Source organism: Morone saxatilis, unplaced genomic scaffold, assembly GCF_004916995.1.
Source record: "Morone saxatilis isolate NCDOM2014 unplaced genomic scaffold, NCSU_SB_2.0 Contig17, whole genome shotgun sequence".
In the NCBI taxonomy this organism is placed as follows: domain Eukaryota; kingdom Metazoa; phylum Chordata; class Actinopteri; family Moronidae; genus Morone; species Morone saxatilis.
This window is the reverse complement of record NW_023339729.1, coordinates 23,464,650-23,479,660: the sequence shown is the minus strand read 5'-3', so window position 1 is coordinate 23,479,660 and position 15,011 is coordinate 23,464,650. Positions and strand designations below refer to the sequence as shown.

The window sequence follows — 15,011 nt, the reverse complement described above, 5'->3', positions numbered from 1 at the left end:
CAGGAGTACGATGAGTCCGGCCCCAGCATTGTCCACAGGAAGTGCTTCTAAACAGACTGTCAGTCCCCTCCCCCAAAACACACTGCTACAAATCCAAACGACCGGCTCTGCGTACACGCCTGCACCAACACACCGGTGTATGCCGAGCCCACAACACCTCTTCCCATTTTCCCTCATCACTATGGCGATGGCACCATGCCCCCTGATGGGGAGAAACTCTGCAGGAAGTACAGAGCGCGTCCCAGGCGGTGTGAATGTGTGAGGAACATGATGTCCATTGTCGTGTTTGTGTAGGTCATTCCAGATGTGTTTGTTCACCACCTTATTTGCCTCTATGAAGGTTTATTCTCTGGTTGGGCCCACTGCCCAACAGACCTGTAGTATTGCTTAATATGTAAATTATGTAATCTGAAACTTGTTTTGTTTTTGTACTTTCAGCCTTAAACAATACTTGGTCCAGTTTGTTTTTGTCATTATGCAAAAAACAAAGCTTCTACCTTGTTATGAAGGTTTGTGCTTGGGGCTTCAAGCCTCTGGTGTACACAACAACCCAATAAAGTGCACATGTCTGAGATTCTGTTCTGGGTTCTTGGTCTTTATTCAGCATAATTCAAAGACTCTTCAAAACAAACATTTTACTGATTCCAAGATTTTATATTACATGTTGCTTTACACTCTGAAAATGTCCCTGAAGAGATTCTGACATGTACAAAACTCACAGGTGGAAGTTAAATTAATGTTGGATAAATTATATTTAGCTGCTTCAGTTTCAGGGTCCTGGGGCCTCACGGGGACACTTCAATAGAGTATGATCAAACTAAATGAAGACTTAAATGTCAATGTGTCTTTCAGGTTAACAGTTGAACAATGTTGAAGTTAAATCGCAGGTGGAGATGTTTGAGTAGTTTCTAAGCATATTTGAACTTTTCTCATCCATCTTGAAAACAACATTGGAAACCATCAGGTGACACAATTCAGCCTGATTGTTCTTAAAAGAGTAAAACTGCAAACTTTAAAGTCACATTTAAAGCCTCTGGGTCAGGAGTGGAGCAGCGAACTCTACAAAACCTTTATTTATTATAGTGCCATCAAGTGGACAACTACATAATGAGCTGTTATTATTATTCAGATATATCAATTAGCATAAGTAACTGTGTAGAATTAATATATTAAGTAAATTGGAAACTTTATAATTTCATGGTTTCATCCATATGTGCAGATTGTTAATTCACTGAACTAGTTCATGTTTCCTCTGTGTTGTTATGTGCTGAATCATTTTTCTGTCAGAATTTAAGAACCCGAACAGTCCATATATATATTCACAAAATAAAACAACATGCAACTAAGGCTTGAAACCTTTTAATTATCTTTGCTTAATTTGATTTTGGCCATATAAATTAACCAAAAACCCGGTTGTGGAGCTCAGTGTATTTACTACAGAACTGTACATTTTATAAAATATGATGTTGAACTATCAAAAGTATAAAAAGTAGTTAAAAATATCTTCATTTTAAATACCTATAACATAAAATGCTACGTACTCAGTAATACATTTTCTTTTAATATATTTATAATAGAAACAAGGTTCTCCAGACCTCTTCCAGCAGAATCAGGTGCTTCTCAGTTCAGTTCATCAGAGTCAAAATGCAGTTAAAGGCTGTAAATGAATCTGTGTGCTCCAGTCCTCCTTTGTTCTTTATTCCAGTGGTTCCCAACCTGTTTCTTTAAGGGACCCACTTCTATCACTGAGTAAACTGACGAGCCCCGAGTGACGTATTTTACGGACATCTTTAGGAAGTTTGTGTAAAATTAGAGATTTGTATGAATTCTGAACAGATCATTTCCTGTGAATATTGATCAGAGATGAGATTTCCAAATATTTTTAAAACAATTTTCTGTCTGTATTATGTATTTTTTGATATTTTTTTACCAATCATATGTACTTAATAGGCTTCAGTTCAATAGATTTCAGTGTCTTCTCATTGTTTCTCAGCTCTTTAGTTGTTTATCAGAGAGTAAAGACTCTTTAAAAATAGTAATTTCATTTAATTTTCTTTACATAAATGCTAAGATATATGCCTATCTCAGTAAAAGTGTAAATATATTGTTTCTTATACCTTAAAATCCTTAAAATGAAGGTTTGGCGACCCCTAGTGCGGGTCCTGACCCCCAGATTGGGAACTACTGCTCTATCCAATCATCTCTTCTGAGTACTTTTACTTTTCAGACATTTTCCTGCTCGTACTTCTACTTTTTGATTGCAAGAGCTTTTCTTATAGTGGAGTCATTTTATCCTGAGGTGTAACTGTTTCTTTAACTGAGTGAAAGATCTGACCAGCACTGATTAAATTGTAATTTAAACTAAATCCTGCAGGAATAAGAAATCTGTAAATACATTAATACTGGTACTTTTAGGTCACAGGAACTTCTTAAAGTCCTCCGTCTCTATTATTATTATTATTATTACTTACAAACAGGCTCTGGGTCAAGAGTAATAGATTACATGAGTTACATAGCCAGGCTACAAAACAAGGTAATTGTAATCCATTACAGTAAAAATATGGAATATTAGCAGATTACAATTTTAAATGACTTTTGTTTTTCTTTAAAAATAAACGAGCAGTGAACCCAGTTAAAGTTAAAACTCTTTCCATTTTCCTCTCAAGGGTTACATTGTTCTGTTGTTTTATAGAATAAATCAATACTTCTTATTGATATTTACTTTAATACAGTGATACTTGGATTAGTTTACTGACTACATTTGTTTTTTTAAAAACAGGTAATTAGTAATTGTATTTTCTCCAAACCCTGTTTATACATCAATAATTATATTAATTAATATATTAATTATATTTACTGGCATTTATTTTGGAGTTCTGTACTTTTTCGAAGGACAGTTTAAATGAATACAGTTACATTTATTATTATTTATTATAAATAAATTAAAAAAAAAACGGATTGGACCGACAGGAAGTGTGTCCCTCACTGACAGTCTTCCGTCGTTGTGCGGCAGCTAAAGTAGTCCGCCCTGTTCAGGGTTGGACGTTCAACCGGTGTAAGTTAGTTGAATGTAAAGCGGCTTCACCGAAACATGAATCTGCATGAACACCTGAACTCTTGCTGATCATGAGTGGCACCGTGAGAGGGATTTCAGAGGACATGGATCGACAGATTATGCAGGTGTGTGAACCGACAAACTGCGACAGCTCATTAATATTAGTTAGTAACGGTAACGTGGAGCAACCAACCCAACAAAGCTAGCCGACGTTAACACTTAACATTCACTTAACGAGGCTTCACTAAAACCTCAACTAACTTTTTCAACCTAGTTTGTTTAGCAGACATGGAGGCTGCTTTGGTGTCTCTTTTTTTTCAAGCCTTATGCCCAAATGAGTTAAAAAAAACTACTGATTTGTACAAACACCGAGACTCTTCACTGACATTAATGTGTTCATACTGGGGCTGCACGATAAAAGCATATTGAGATTAGTTTGACTCATACTGCGGATTAAATACGTGATTCACGATTAGTGGGAATGATCTTTTTTGCAAAAAACAGAACAATTAAAATTGTGATGATGGATTGATCGATGATTTGTTCGGGTCTTTATTAAACAAACATGTTTTCTTACATTTGGACAATAATATTTGGAGGCCAGGGCATCTCTGCAGCACCACAGTACTTCATTAAAATGCTCATTTGACACCACATTTCACCTTTATCATAAAAACTGCAGCTTCTTGCAATTTGGATATTTCACTTGGCCACTTTCCATAATATTGTGATTAACTGTGCAGCCCTAGTTCATGCACTTTTGTACGTTGCTTTCTATTCAGTTAATGTAACTATAATGCTAATAATTAAGATTGAGAGTGAGGGATATGGATAAAACCGTCTATCACTATCTAATTTTATATTGTAATGTCCATATTATCGTCATATTTGTTTAATGTTGTCAAAAGATCTCTTGAGAAGAAGTGTGTGAATAAAATAAGCAGCAAGGTATATCTGAGTTTGGGAAATTAAATACTTGACAAATACCTAACTGATGCAAAATTTAGATAATTATCCCATTTGGCTTTAAAGCAGTTCTGCTCATTGATTTGCATCATTGTCTCCAATAGCCTAATACAAGCAGACACAAAAGGACCATCTCATGGTATAAATTTGTCAGACAGACAGAATCTAGTCTCTTGATAACAGCTTCTTTCTCTGTGTTGAACCTCAACAATAAAATACCAAGAATTAGTCATTACAACACATTTATCTTCTTGGCTGTCTTGATAATTATTTCCAAAGGTTGACTGGAAACACAGAGGGTTTTAAAAGCACCTAACCCGCATCACTGTTTGCTCACCGTCACAGGCTGTACGTGATGAGGACATAATGTCTTCTAACACGGTGGGAATGTCAGATTTGTCAGACGAGATCCTGCTGTGCATCCTCCGCCATGTCCCCGTGTGTGACCTGGTGATGAATGTGGCAAACGTCTGCCAGAAGTTACACACGCTGTGCTATGATAAGTCCCTGCTCTCAAACGTCAGCCTGTCTGAGGAGTATCTGGTAAAGCTATTAAAAATACATTTTGTCATTTGAACTGAAAAGGCAAGATTGTTTCAGTGAAGATCTTTTTGGATGTTTTAGCATATTTTAACAAATACTTGAACAACGCTTTTTAAACAGATGGAAACTGTTCTTCTTCTTCCTCCTCCAGGCTGACGATCTGTTGGTTCGGTACATCCTGACGCAGCTCGCCAACCACGTGCAGTCTATCAGCCTGAATGGTTGCTACTGGCTGAATGGTGCTATAGTGGAGCGTCTTTCTCGCTGCAGAGGAGTGACGCACCTCGACGTCACGGGCTGCCGCCTGTCTTCCACTCGTCTGTCTCGTATCCTCTCCTCCCTCTCTCAGCTCAGATCACTTGCTTTTGATGTGACACCAGGCTTCACCTCTGCTATGCTCAGTTCAGAGGCGGTGGATTCACTGAGCCGCCTGTCGGAGCTCAGACAGACACTGTTGACACCGAGTTATGGTGTGGTGCCGTGCTGCGCCAAACTCCGCAAGTAAGAATCTGGTAGATTACTGAGGTTTTACCTGAGACCTGTGACCAGAGTCATGTATATACCATGTAGTCATAAATCAAAGTATTGGACAAATTAAAGTTTTGACCTGATGATGGTGCTAGATGAAAAGTGATCCCTCCTCAGAAGAGCTGAATGTCTGATGTCTGTACTAAATTTCAGGGCAAAACACCTTTTTGACAGCAGCCATTTTAACATGTGTTGGTGTGTTATAATGAAGTACTGCAGTTCTGAGGAGATGCCCTGGCCTACAAATTGTGTTCTCCATATGCAAGAAAACATGTTTGTTTGGTACAGACCCCAACAAATTTTACATTGTTGTCATTTAAATAGTTTTTCAGTGAAAATTAAATTTGTGATGCAAAAACGATCATTCCCGCACTAATCGTGAATCATATTGCAAATGCATTATCTGTTTAAAATAACTATAATATGATGTTTTTAACAGATCATGCAGCCTTAGAATGTATCCTCTGGGGACCAGGAATGTCTTTATACAATTTCAATCCATCCAACAGTTGTTAGTTCAGTCTAGACCAAAGAGGTGGACTGACTGACTGACATAGCTGTCCTTAAGGCTTAAATACAAAGGTGCTTCACCATCTGGAAAAAATGCACAAATTTGTAAGTTGTTGCTGTCTAAGGACAGAGTATGTTACTAGTTTGCTGCTGCCGTGTTGAATGTGTGTCTGTGTCTCTGCATTGTAGGTTGATGCTGCAGTTTGACATCTCGGATGTGACCAGAGACGGTGTCGGTGTGTGCTGTCAGTTAATGGTGGGCCAGAGCAGTGTGCCACATTACCAGCAGCTGGAAGAGTTCACTGCCAGGCTGGCTCCAGGAGAGGTGAGTTTGTTAGTGTGCATGTACATGTAATATGTTCACATACACTAGTTAAATACTGCAGATATATACTGTATCTGTGCGTTGTTGTCCTTAGGTAAACCAGACCCTGCTCTTGCTCTACCTGGCAGTGTTCAGCGTTCATGTTCCAAAGCGTCTCAGAGTTTTCCTCGTGTCGATTCCTGGCCCAAACCCTGCTCACTGGCCTGCTGCTCCCTCACTAGCCAAGAGCTTGGGTCAGCGAGGTGACCTGGAGGCCCTGCAGCTCCCTCGGTCCTGGCTGGATTCCTTGTCCCTAAAGCAAGCCCTGGAGGGAAACAGTCCCAAACACCTCAGCTTTAGCCGCTGCCCAGCGCTGTGGCCACAGGTGTTCCAGTCGCTGCTGGAGGGAGGAGTGAAAGATTCCACACAGCTGATCAGTCTGAACCTTAGCGGGATCAATCAGGTCCTTTACTCGGAGTGTAGGAGTGTAGAAGACCAGCTGGTTCCTGGGACAATGAGCCGGTTGGCTGTTGGCTGTCCCAACATTAAATACCTGAACCTGATGCACACACACTATCATCATGAAAACTCACCAGGGCTAGGTGGAGAAACACACCTGTGTGCCAGCTTGGCCAAATTCAAACAACTGCGCTCTCTCACTCTGCCTGCCTGTGCTCTGGCAGATGGCTTAAACACACATCAAATCTCTCAAAACACATCTCCCTCTGCGTTGTTCCTGGGGTTAAAGAAGATTCCACGTGTGGGCCTCCAGAACTACAGGCCTGAGACAGAGTCTTCTCTGGCAGGGGACAGCACCTCGGGGCTCACTCAGTTTTTAGCTGGCTGCCCTCTTTTAGAGACCTTAGAGATCATTGGTCCAGGTTTTGTCTCTGTGCTGCCTCGGCTTGAGCCTTGCAGTCGTGCCAGTGTAGAGCCTCGCGGTATGTGCACATGGGCGCGAGGAGTTGGCGATGCACACATAGCGGCGCTTGAGGCTTTGCCTCGATTACGACGCCTGACTCTGGCTGGGCTTCCGGGAGTCCTTAGGGGTACAGGGCTGGTACAGCTGGCCAAGCACTGCGAAGACCTACGGGTATTATCCCTTGCCAACATGGGATCACTAAAAACCATGAACTACACTCCTGCCTTGCTGGATGCACTTAAACAGTGTACACAGCTACAGGAACTCAGGTTAGTAGATGCTTTTGTTCATTTACTGTAATACTAAACACTAAGCATCAGACAGATGGTACAGTCAGAATTATTATTTTTTTCTTCCTTTCAATAAAATTGCTATTATTTGAACTAATAATGTAATCTTAATATTTTTTGTAAGCAGGGTCCTGAGTAGATTAAGAACCATTAAATGCTGAGCTAACTGTCTTCTAGTATGATGCAAAGTAATGTGGTTGGTTTATTTTGTTATTTGTTTTCTCAAAGAATTACAAAGCCTGTTGTGAAAATTTTTGAATTGGCAGATTGTTTTTTCCACCTAACACACAAACCACACATTCACATTTACCTTGTGGTGTTTTTGTTGTTTTACATGAAAGGTGGTGCCTTATATTCACTACACAATATAGGGCCGTACACCAGTTAGTCTAATTAAATGTCATGGACTGAGTTCACATCTTTGCTCAGCTTGTTGTTGTTTTGTTGTTTATTGAACATTGTGTGTTTGTGCGTTTAGGTTAGAGCAGCCCTACCTGAATGCCAACGCGCCATTCTTTGAGGCTCTGTCCTGCTGCTCTCGTCTGCAGCGCCTCTGCCTTATCTCACGCAGCGGTACCTTTGACGCCACCGCCGCAGAAACATTCATGGAGCGGTGCCACCATGTCATCATGTGCCACATGTTCATGGGCGGCACCTTAGTGGCTTGCCGCACACTGCAGAAAACTCTGCTGGACAGGTCAGTGCGCGTGTGTGTGTGTGTGTGTGTGGACATGTACATCACATTAAACTACGAGAAATCTCAAATTCACCTTTTCTTGTGTCTTCCCTCCGTTAGATTCACATACGACCGCTCGGCCCTGAGTGTGGTCATCTATCCATTACAGCATGAAGACCTGCCTTCAGTCATCAGAGACATCCCGCTAACACTGCTGGATCGGATAACTTTGTTCCAGAGCCATGTGGCCCAACCACCACATTTATCATCTTTGTGACATCACCAGGAAGCTTTAGCGTGATTGGTGCTCAGACTGCGTTTTTTTTTTTTTTCTCTGCAGGAAATAAAATTCATGGAAGAAAGACTGACTGTCAGCTGCTCAGTGATTTCTGATGAGAAAGTGATTCGTTGCATAAAACAAAAACAGTTTGAGGCTGCTCTACAACAATACATCCACCAAGATTGTTTACATTAACATGACTCATGAGTAATGATGGTCTTCATACTTCTGAGGCTGGAGTTTGAGTTTATTGTTCCAGGACATTTGGTGCCATTGGGACCTCAATTGTGCTTTTGAGTTAAAAATAATTTCTTTTAGTACACCACTCTGCTACTTTAAAAAAAATAAGTGCCAAAAATATAAATTAGGGATGTGTTGGCTCAGAAACTTTGTATAGACGACCTAAAACAAATGATGTTGTAATAAAGTCGAAATGAATTATTTTAAATTCTTGTCTGTGTACCATTTCTGTTTGTGTCGTACTGTTGTTTTTTTAATTGTCATACAGGTAATGTACTGTTGTTGGTTACACACTCCCCACTTATTTCCTTTCTTTGTTTGTTGGATGACAGTATCACTCTCAGAGACATTTGTAAAATGATGAAATGATGTGAGAAGACCAAATGATTATGGTATAAGAACTGTTTAAATTATACCGCTGAATGAAATGACAATACTGATATGTTTTAATGGGACAAAGTCCAGCCCCGTTTGTTGGGCGTCTGCAGTGTACCAGGAGCAGCGTGATGTTGGACACAACCTCCTGGTCTCGTTCAGAATCTGAGGCCTGTAGAAAGCAGTATTAAATGTTTCTGAGTCATTTGTGATTCTTTTTGTTACCCTTCTTAGTTTTTGGAGAAGTATTAGTACTTACAGGGCAGTAAACAGGCCAGGAGTCCCACTTTAATGTAAAACACCTATTTTTCCACATGATGTTTATTCACTTAACTGTTCTGTTATCTTTGTCCTGGAAATTCGACTTTTGCACACAATTGTTTAACTAGTGATTAAAAGAATCCTCCACACAGGATTTAATTTTGTTAGGAAAATCCTTTATTGAACTCCCTTTTTTGGCTAAAAGCACATACATATTTAAAGATACTGACTCTAAAAGTATCAAAAACAAACCCCTGAAGTTGTTAAAACCAACAAATTCAACAATATTAAGCAGACGTATGACTCCATCTCAGTTGTGAGTGTTCTTGTATGTTCAGGAACATTAGGAGAAGGATTTCATTCCAAGAAATTACAAATACTGCAAGAAGTAGAGATGTTCATAGATCATGAACCAAACTGCAGCAAATAAATAATTCAAAGGATGCTACTACAATAAATACCTTTTGCATGCCAATAGACTCAAGTCCAATTCTCAAAACTCTGAAGCCCCTTGCTAAGATAAGTGTTATATGGCTGGGTTATTTAGTATTGCCTTGATATATAGTTCAGCTGCCCTTTTAGGTGTGTGAATTAGTTCACTTATAGACTTGGTTCGGCTCTGGTTTGTTTTCCCGTCCAGACCTGGATTATTCTTGCAAATGCCATTAGGATTGTAGAAGGAGCCAGAGGAACCAGGGTTTTTTCTTTCACAGATTATCTGTCTCATGTACTGCTGTCAGGATAGAGTGGAAATATCAACAAATATAACAAAAAATATATTTTTAGAAAAATTACCTACTGCAGCTTTACATCTACCCACGCTGTGCATATTGTATATACTGTTATGTCCACCTACCTCATGTACATAAAGAAACCTGCACGTAAATATCTATTTCAGCATCCTTTGCACTCTGCACCATTACTACTGCCCACAAATGTTAGTGTTCTTTGTTTGTTTATATTTATTTATCTATTTTGTTGAGCTTCTCCTTGTTTATTTATGTTTATTCTGTGGATGTGCATTGTGTACGAGTCAAATTCCTTGTATGTGTGCACATTCCTGGCCAATAAAAGGGATCCTGACCCTGATTTCATCCAGAGAAACTCAAAAATCACTTCCACGACCAACTGAGGGCAAACAGCACAGACATAATAATCCACCCCCGATGTAGTCGATCGTATTGGGACGCCCTATCCAGAATAGATTACGCTTTTTTTTAAACAATGTAAGTAATAAATAGTGATATTTTAAAACTCAATTAACGTTCTTGTTTATTCCTTCAGCGACCAAAACCCCAGACAGGGTGCTTTTTTTAAAAATATATTTCTTGTTCGGTATCTACTACTCAGGTCTTGCAGGTCAGGTAGTGTGTCATTGAAACATCGTGCTGTACACAACATGTCAGAAGCTACCTGAGCTAGCGACGTAAGTTTAATAAAGTAAAGTCTGGAAGCAAAGGCATGTTAATTACTAGTTAGTAGTAAAACAACTCTAAATATGTTAACGTCTGTCGCCTGTTCGTGCGTCCGAAACGGGAGAAAAGTCTCGGTTCCCGTTGCTAAGTTGTCCCTGTTGGCTTCAACGACCAGAGCCCTTAATCGGACAGGGGTACAAGATCTACCACGACACCGGTCACTAAGGCTCCTCACGCCGGCTCTCTGGCAGCTGCAAACGGGACTAATCGTTAGATCTGCTTCCCATGGGGGTACGGACCCTCGGGGCTCCCTGTCCGCCGAGGACGACCCACCAGACGGGGAGAACTTCGGCTCCCTTTCCAGCGACATGTCCTCCAGGAGGTTGTTCAGGAAAACCAGCCCAGGCATCCAGGAGGAGGAGGAGGAGGAGGAGGAGGAGGAGGACACGGTGATACCACGCAGGAGGCCCGGCGGGGGTAGAAACACGCCGTACTGGTACTTCTTACAGTGCAAGAATCTGATCCAACAGAACAAGGTTGGTCCTTTCTGAGCTGTTTTGTTTTGGTCCTCTGGTGTCACTGTTGTGTCTAAAGCTTATGTGTCCTCCCACAGCTGCAGGAGGCCTTGGATATGTTCAGCAAAGACATGCTGCAGGGGGAGAGGCTGAAGCCGCAGGAGTACAACTACACGGTGCTGATAGGAGGCTTTGGTCGAGCTGGACAACTCAAGAAGGCCTTCAGGCTCTATAATGATGTAGGAATATATATTATTCATTCCCTGCTGTCATGATTATATGTTCCCTTAGCAGTTTTATATATTCCAGATCTTAAAGAGATGGAAAACTGCATAAAACTTTAATTTCCGAGCCTCACATTTTTATATACACCTATTCCAGATGTAATTTGTGTGTGTGTGTGTGTGTCTTCCAGATGAAAAAGCGAGGCCTGGAGGCTTCAGATGCCACCTACACTGCGCTGTTCAATTCCTGCGCCACGTCACGATCCAAACAAGCCGGCCTTCAGCAAGCGTTGAAGTTGGAGCAGGAACTCCGCCGCAAGAACCACCCCCTCAGCACCATCACGTACCACGCCCTTCTCAAGACGCACGCCATCACCAACCACCTTCAAGCCTGTGTTCACACACTCAGGGTATGACATGCCGGCTGACGTTTGTATGGAAGTGGGAATGGTCGACCGAATTGTGTTAGATTTGTGTTCATACGTCAGGTTTTTTTTTGTGTGTTTGTAGGAGATGCTGCAGAGCGGCCACGCTGTAAATCAGGAGACGTTTCACTACCTGCTGATGGGCTGTTTGAAGGACGAACAAACCGGATTCAGATTGGCTTTACAGGTAGATACATGATTCAGAGGCACCAAACTACGTTGGTATGGAATATTTTTGAGAGTAAAGGTCCCTTTACACTTAGGCCCTGTTTAAACTTGGTATTAACATGTGAATGCACTAAAACGCATTCAGATCCAATCACTAAGACAACCGTCGGAGGTGGTCTGAGCCGTATGTGACCACATTTGTTTAGCAGTGTGTACGCAATGTGTCCTGGAGCACGTTGAAAGACCGCCTACTCAGCTGTACGTACACATGGAACGATATGGATGTGTTTGGGCTCTCTTATGTGTTTGTGAATACGCTGTCTGTTTCAACTGATTTTACAAAAAAAAGTGCAATTTTGAGAGTTGAGTGTTTCTGTTTCAGGTTTGGCGCCAGATGTTGAGGTCAGGGATTATGCCAGACTCAAAGAACTATAACGTGCTGTTGCGAACTGCAAGGGATTGTGGGATTGGCGATGCGGCCCTGGCCACTGACGTGCTGCTGAAGCTGGACCAGAAGTACGAAAGGGAACATGCATCACGTGTAAAGTCCGGACGCAAGACTGTATTAGACATTGACCTTCTGGAGAGGCAGTTGTTTATCCAACCTGATCCGCTCAGTGACAGACAGCAGGACAGCACAGACAGTGAGGACGAGTCCTCCAGGGGACGAGACTCGACCGCTTTGATACCAGTCAGACAAACTGTCTCACTGCCTCTAGACTTAGCGGATGATTCATCAGCCCCCAACCTACTGGACCTTTTTGAGGGTAAGAGGGGTGGTGTGGTCTCCTTCGGCACTGTGGACGGAGCGTCAGATAGGCTCGCTCTCATCGGAGGAGCCAAAGGTTTCCTGGAGAAGATGGAGGCTAGCAGACTCAGTCCAGACATCAAGACTCTGACCCTGCTGGCCGACATGATGGACCCGCGCCAGGAGTCTCTGCAGCTGCTGCTGAAGGTCGCCAAGCAGCATAAAGTGAAGCTGGATGTTGCGTTCTTTAACTCTGTGATTCGCAGAACAGCCAGAGCTAATGACCTGGAGGGGGCAAAGGTACACACACACACACACACACACACACACACACACACACAGAAAATAAGATATTTTATTTTTCATTGCCGTGAACATGTATCTGCACCAATATATCGCTCTGGATGTAAGTGAGAAAAGTGTTTTGTGACTTTGTTGAAGTGTGCGTATTTTTCATGCCGCTCGTTCTCTTTCCAGGCTGTGTTGAGTGTGATGCAACAGCGCAGAGTAAAAGTGGATGTGCAGACGTTTGGATGCCTCGCTTTAGCCTGTGAGCGACAGAAGGACGGCCTGCAGCTGCTGAAAGACATGACGGTGAGGAAACGCATCCTAAAAGACAGAATAGATGTTAAAGAGTGTGAAGACACACTACTATAATATGAGCAGTAGTTGTGTTAAGAGCAGTAGTAGAACCAGTAGAAGACCAATATTATGACTTGATTTCATCTTTACGTGTGTTTTTTTTAATTTCTTTTTGCAGGAGGCGGGATTTAAGCCTAACGTCCATGTATTCTCTGCTCTGATTGGCCGAGCATCTCGAAGACTGGATTACGTCTACCTTAAAACACTCCTCCAAACCATGAGCAGCATGGAGGTGTGGCCTAATGAGGTCATCATCAGACAGCTGGAGTTCGCCTCACAATATCCTCCCGGCTACGACCAGGTGAGCACACGTGCAGTACACGAGGACGGGAGGAGTTTCAACTAGTGTGGAGGAACCAGCCAGCACATACCTGAGCATAACCTTTTGAATATAATGTGTGTGGATGGGGAGGTGTACATTGTGATCACTTATCAACTCTGACTGTTGCCCCAGCAGACAGTTGTTTTCCGTTAGACATAATAAGTATATATGATGATAATATGTCGATGTTTTCAGCACATTCATCCAAGAGGTCAAAAAATGAGTGAATGTATCTTTAAAGAAAAAGACACTGATGAAAGTCATACTTTGTTTTAAAGGACCAGTGTGTAGGATTTAGTGGCGTCTACTGGTAACTGAACATCGCTGGCGTCCGTATTTGACGACCTGGGAATGAGAATGGGCTGTGAAGTGTGTAGGACTACCCGTTGTGTCTGTTAATAAAAAAATATAGATAATAATAATATAATAAAAACAGATTCCTATATTCAGGTTATTATACACTAATGAAAACATACCTATGAGTATTAGATATAATAGATCCTTTTTAATGTTACACACTGGACTTAAACCAGATAAAAAACAGGTTTCTTTACTGATTCTTGTTTTTTGTTGCCCCTCTCTTTCTGTTCCCCCTCTTTATTTTGCCCCACTATCTTTCAATCCCAGTACAAGTCCAGAAACAACTATCTGCTCCAAATCGATGGTTTCCGTGGTTACTACCAGCAGTGGCTGAGAATCACGCCTGCTCAGAGCGCTGAGGACGAGCAGGCGGAGCTGCAGGCGGAGCTGCAGGCGGTGACGGACACTGCAGGGCTGAGAACAGCAGCTAAAGAGGGACCGACAGAGAGCCAAAGGAACCAGAGAGCAGCAGCGAGGACATATAATTCTCGTAACAAGGACAAGAAGAGCAGTGCTGCACTGTAACAGCACAAATATCTCAGATTTCTCTCGTCGATCCTCTGTTGGTCTGTTCACATTCACCTGTGTAACCCTGAGTGTGGACTTTGGACTTCTGTCAGTTAACTTATTACAGATGCATTTTTCTCAAAAGATCAGTGTTGTTGTAATTTATATTCCAATTAAATAAAATTTATGTTTCAGTACATGACTGTTGAGACATTTAACTTCATCTTGGTTGTCTTGTTTATTCATTATAATTCATTAATTGTAATAATTTATTACATTTAGAGTAATTGCCTGAGTGAACAATGAGTTTGTGAGTGTAGTAGTATTGAACAATCACATGCACAATGCACATTGTCTAGTGGTCTGTACTGTTATTGAATTAATATAATGACACACAGCTTTTTATAAGTTCACTGGACATTGAGGTGTGTCAGATTATGTCATTCATTAATTTTGTTCTCAAAAATGACTGAGAATTCATATCATAAACAACATTTGTTCATTTCTCTACCGTCGTTGCTGTTTTTGGAGCGTATTATTAGACTATTGTCTGATGGGTTTACTATTTAACAGGGAGATGATAAACCGACTAATGCTGGGCCTTTACAACTGCTTCTCTGGATGAATATTGCCAGAAACATTCAGATAGATATTTTTTTTTTTTAAAGAAAACCTAACTTTTATTGATAATAATAATAATAATAATAATAGATTTTATTTATAATGCCCTTTTCA

The 15,011-nt window shown here is 41.2% G+C and overlaps 2 protein-coding genes across 2 annotated transcripts; both read left to right on the top strand.

Moving 5' to 3' along the window:
- The first annotated feature begins 2,998 nt into the window (after positions 1–2,998).
- Positions 2,999–8,894, top strand: fbxl18 (F-box and leucine-rich repeat protein 18). The gene is made up of 7 exons (XM_035660259.1): positions 2,999–3,180; positions 4,367–4,564; positions 4,716–5,065; positions 5,792–5,927; positions 6,022–7,097; positions 7,597–7,815; positions 7,915–8,894. Exons 1-7 carry the CDS (start codon positions 3,127–3,129, stop codon positions 8,069–8,071), a joined length of 2,190 nt encoding a protein of 729 aa, XP_035516152.1. The 5' UTR covers positions 2,999–3,126; the 3' UTR covers positions 8,072–8,894.
- Positions 8,895–10,448: 1,554 nt separating this feature from the next.
- ptcd1 (pentatricopeptide repeat domain 1) lies at positions 10,449–14,499 on the top strand. The gene is made up of 8 exons (XM_035660260.1): positions 10,449–10,901; positions 10,979–11,119; positions 11,296–11,514; positions 11,615–11,716; positions 12,080–12,745; positions 12,923–13,039; positions 13,206–13,388; positions 14,037–14,499. Exons 1-8 carry the CDS (start codon positions 10,449–10,451, stop codon positions 14,292–14,294), a joined length of 2,139 nt encoding a protein of 712 aa, XP_035516153.1. The 3' UTR covers positions 14,295–14,499.
- The last annotated feature ends 512 nt before the right edge of the window (positions 14,500–15,011 follow it).

Bases quoted from the DNA above. Each gene is read 5' to 3' on its own strand.
- fbxl18 (XM_035660259.1), top strand. From the start codon at position 3,127: ATGAGTGGCACCGTGAGAGGGATTTCAGAGGACATGGATCGACAGATT. The intron at 3,181-4,366 runs GTGTGTGAACCG...TCACCGTCACAG, and splicing joins TGGATCGACAGATTATGCAG to GCTGTACGTGATGAGGACAT. The intron at 7,816-7,914 runs GTCAGTGCGCGT...TCCCTCCGTTAG, and splicing joins CAGAAAACTCTGCTGGACAG to ATTCACATACGACCGCTCGG.
- ptcd1 (XM_035660260.1), top strand. From the start codon at position 10,449: ATGTTAACGTCTGTCGCCTGTTCGTGCGTCCGAAACGGGAGAAAAGTC. The intron at 11,717-12,079 runs GTAGATACATGA...TTTCTGTTTCAG, and splicing joins GATTCAGATTGGCTTTACAG to GTTTGGCGCCAGATGTTGAG. The intron at 13,389-14,036 runs GTGAGCACACGT...TTTCAATCCCAG, and splicing joins ATCCTCCCGGCTACGACCAG to TACAAGTCCAGAAACAACTA.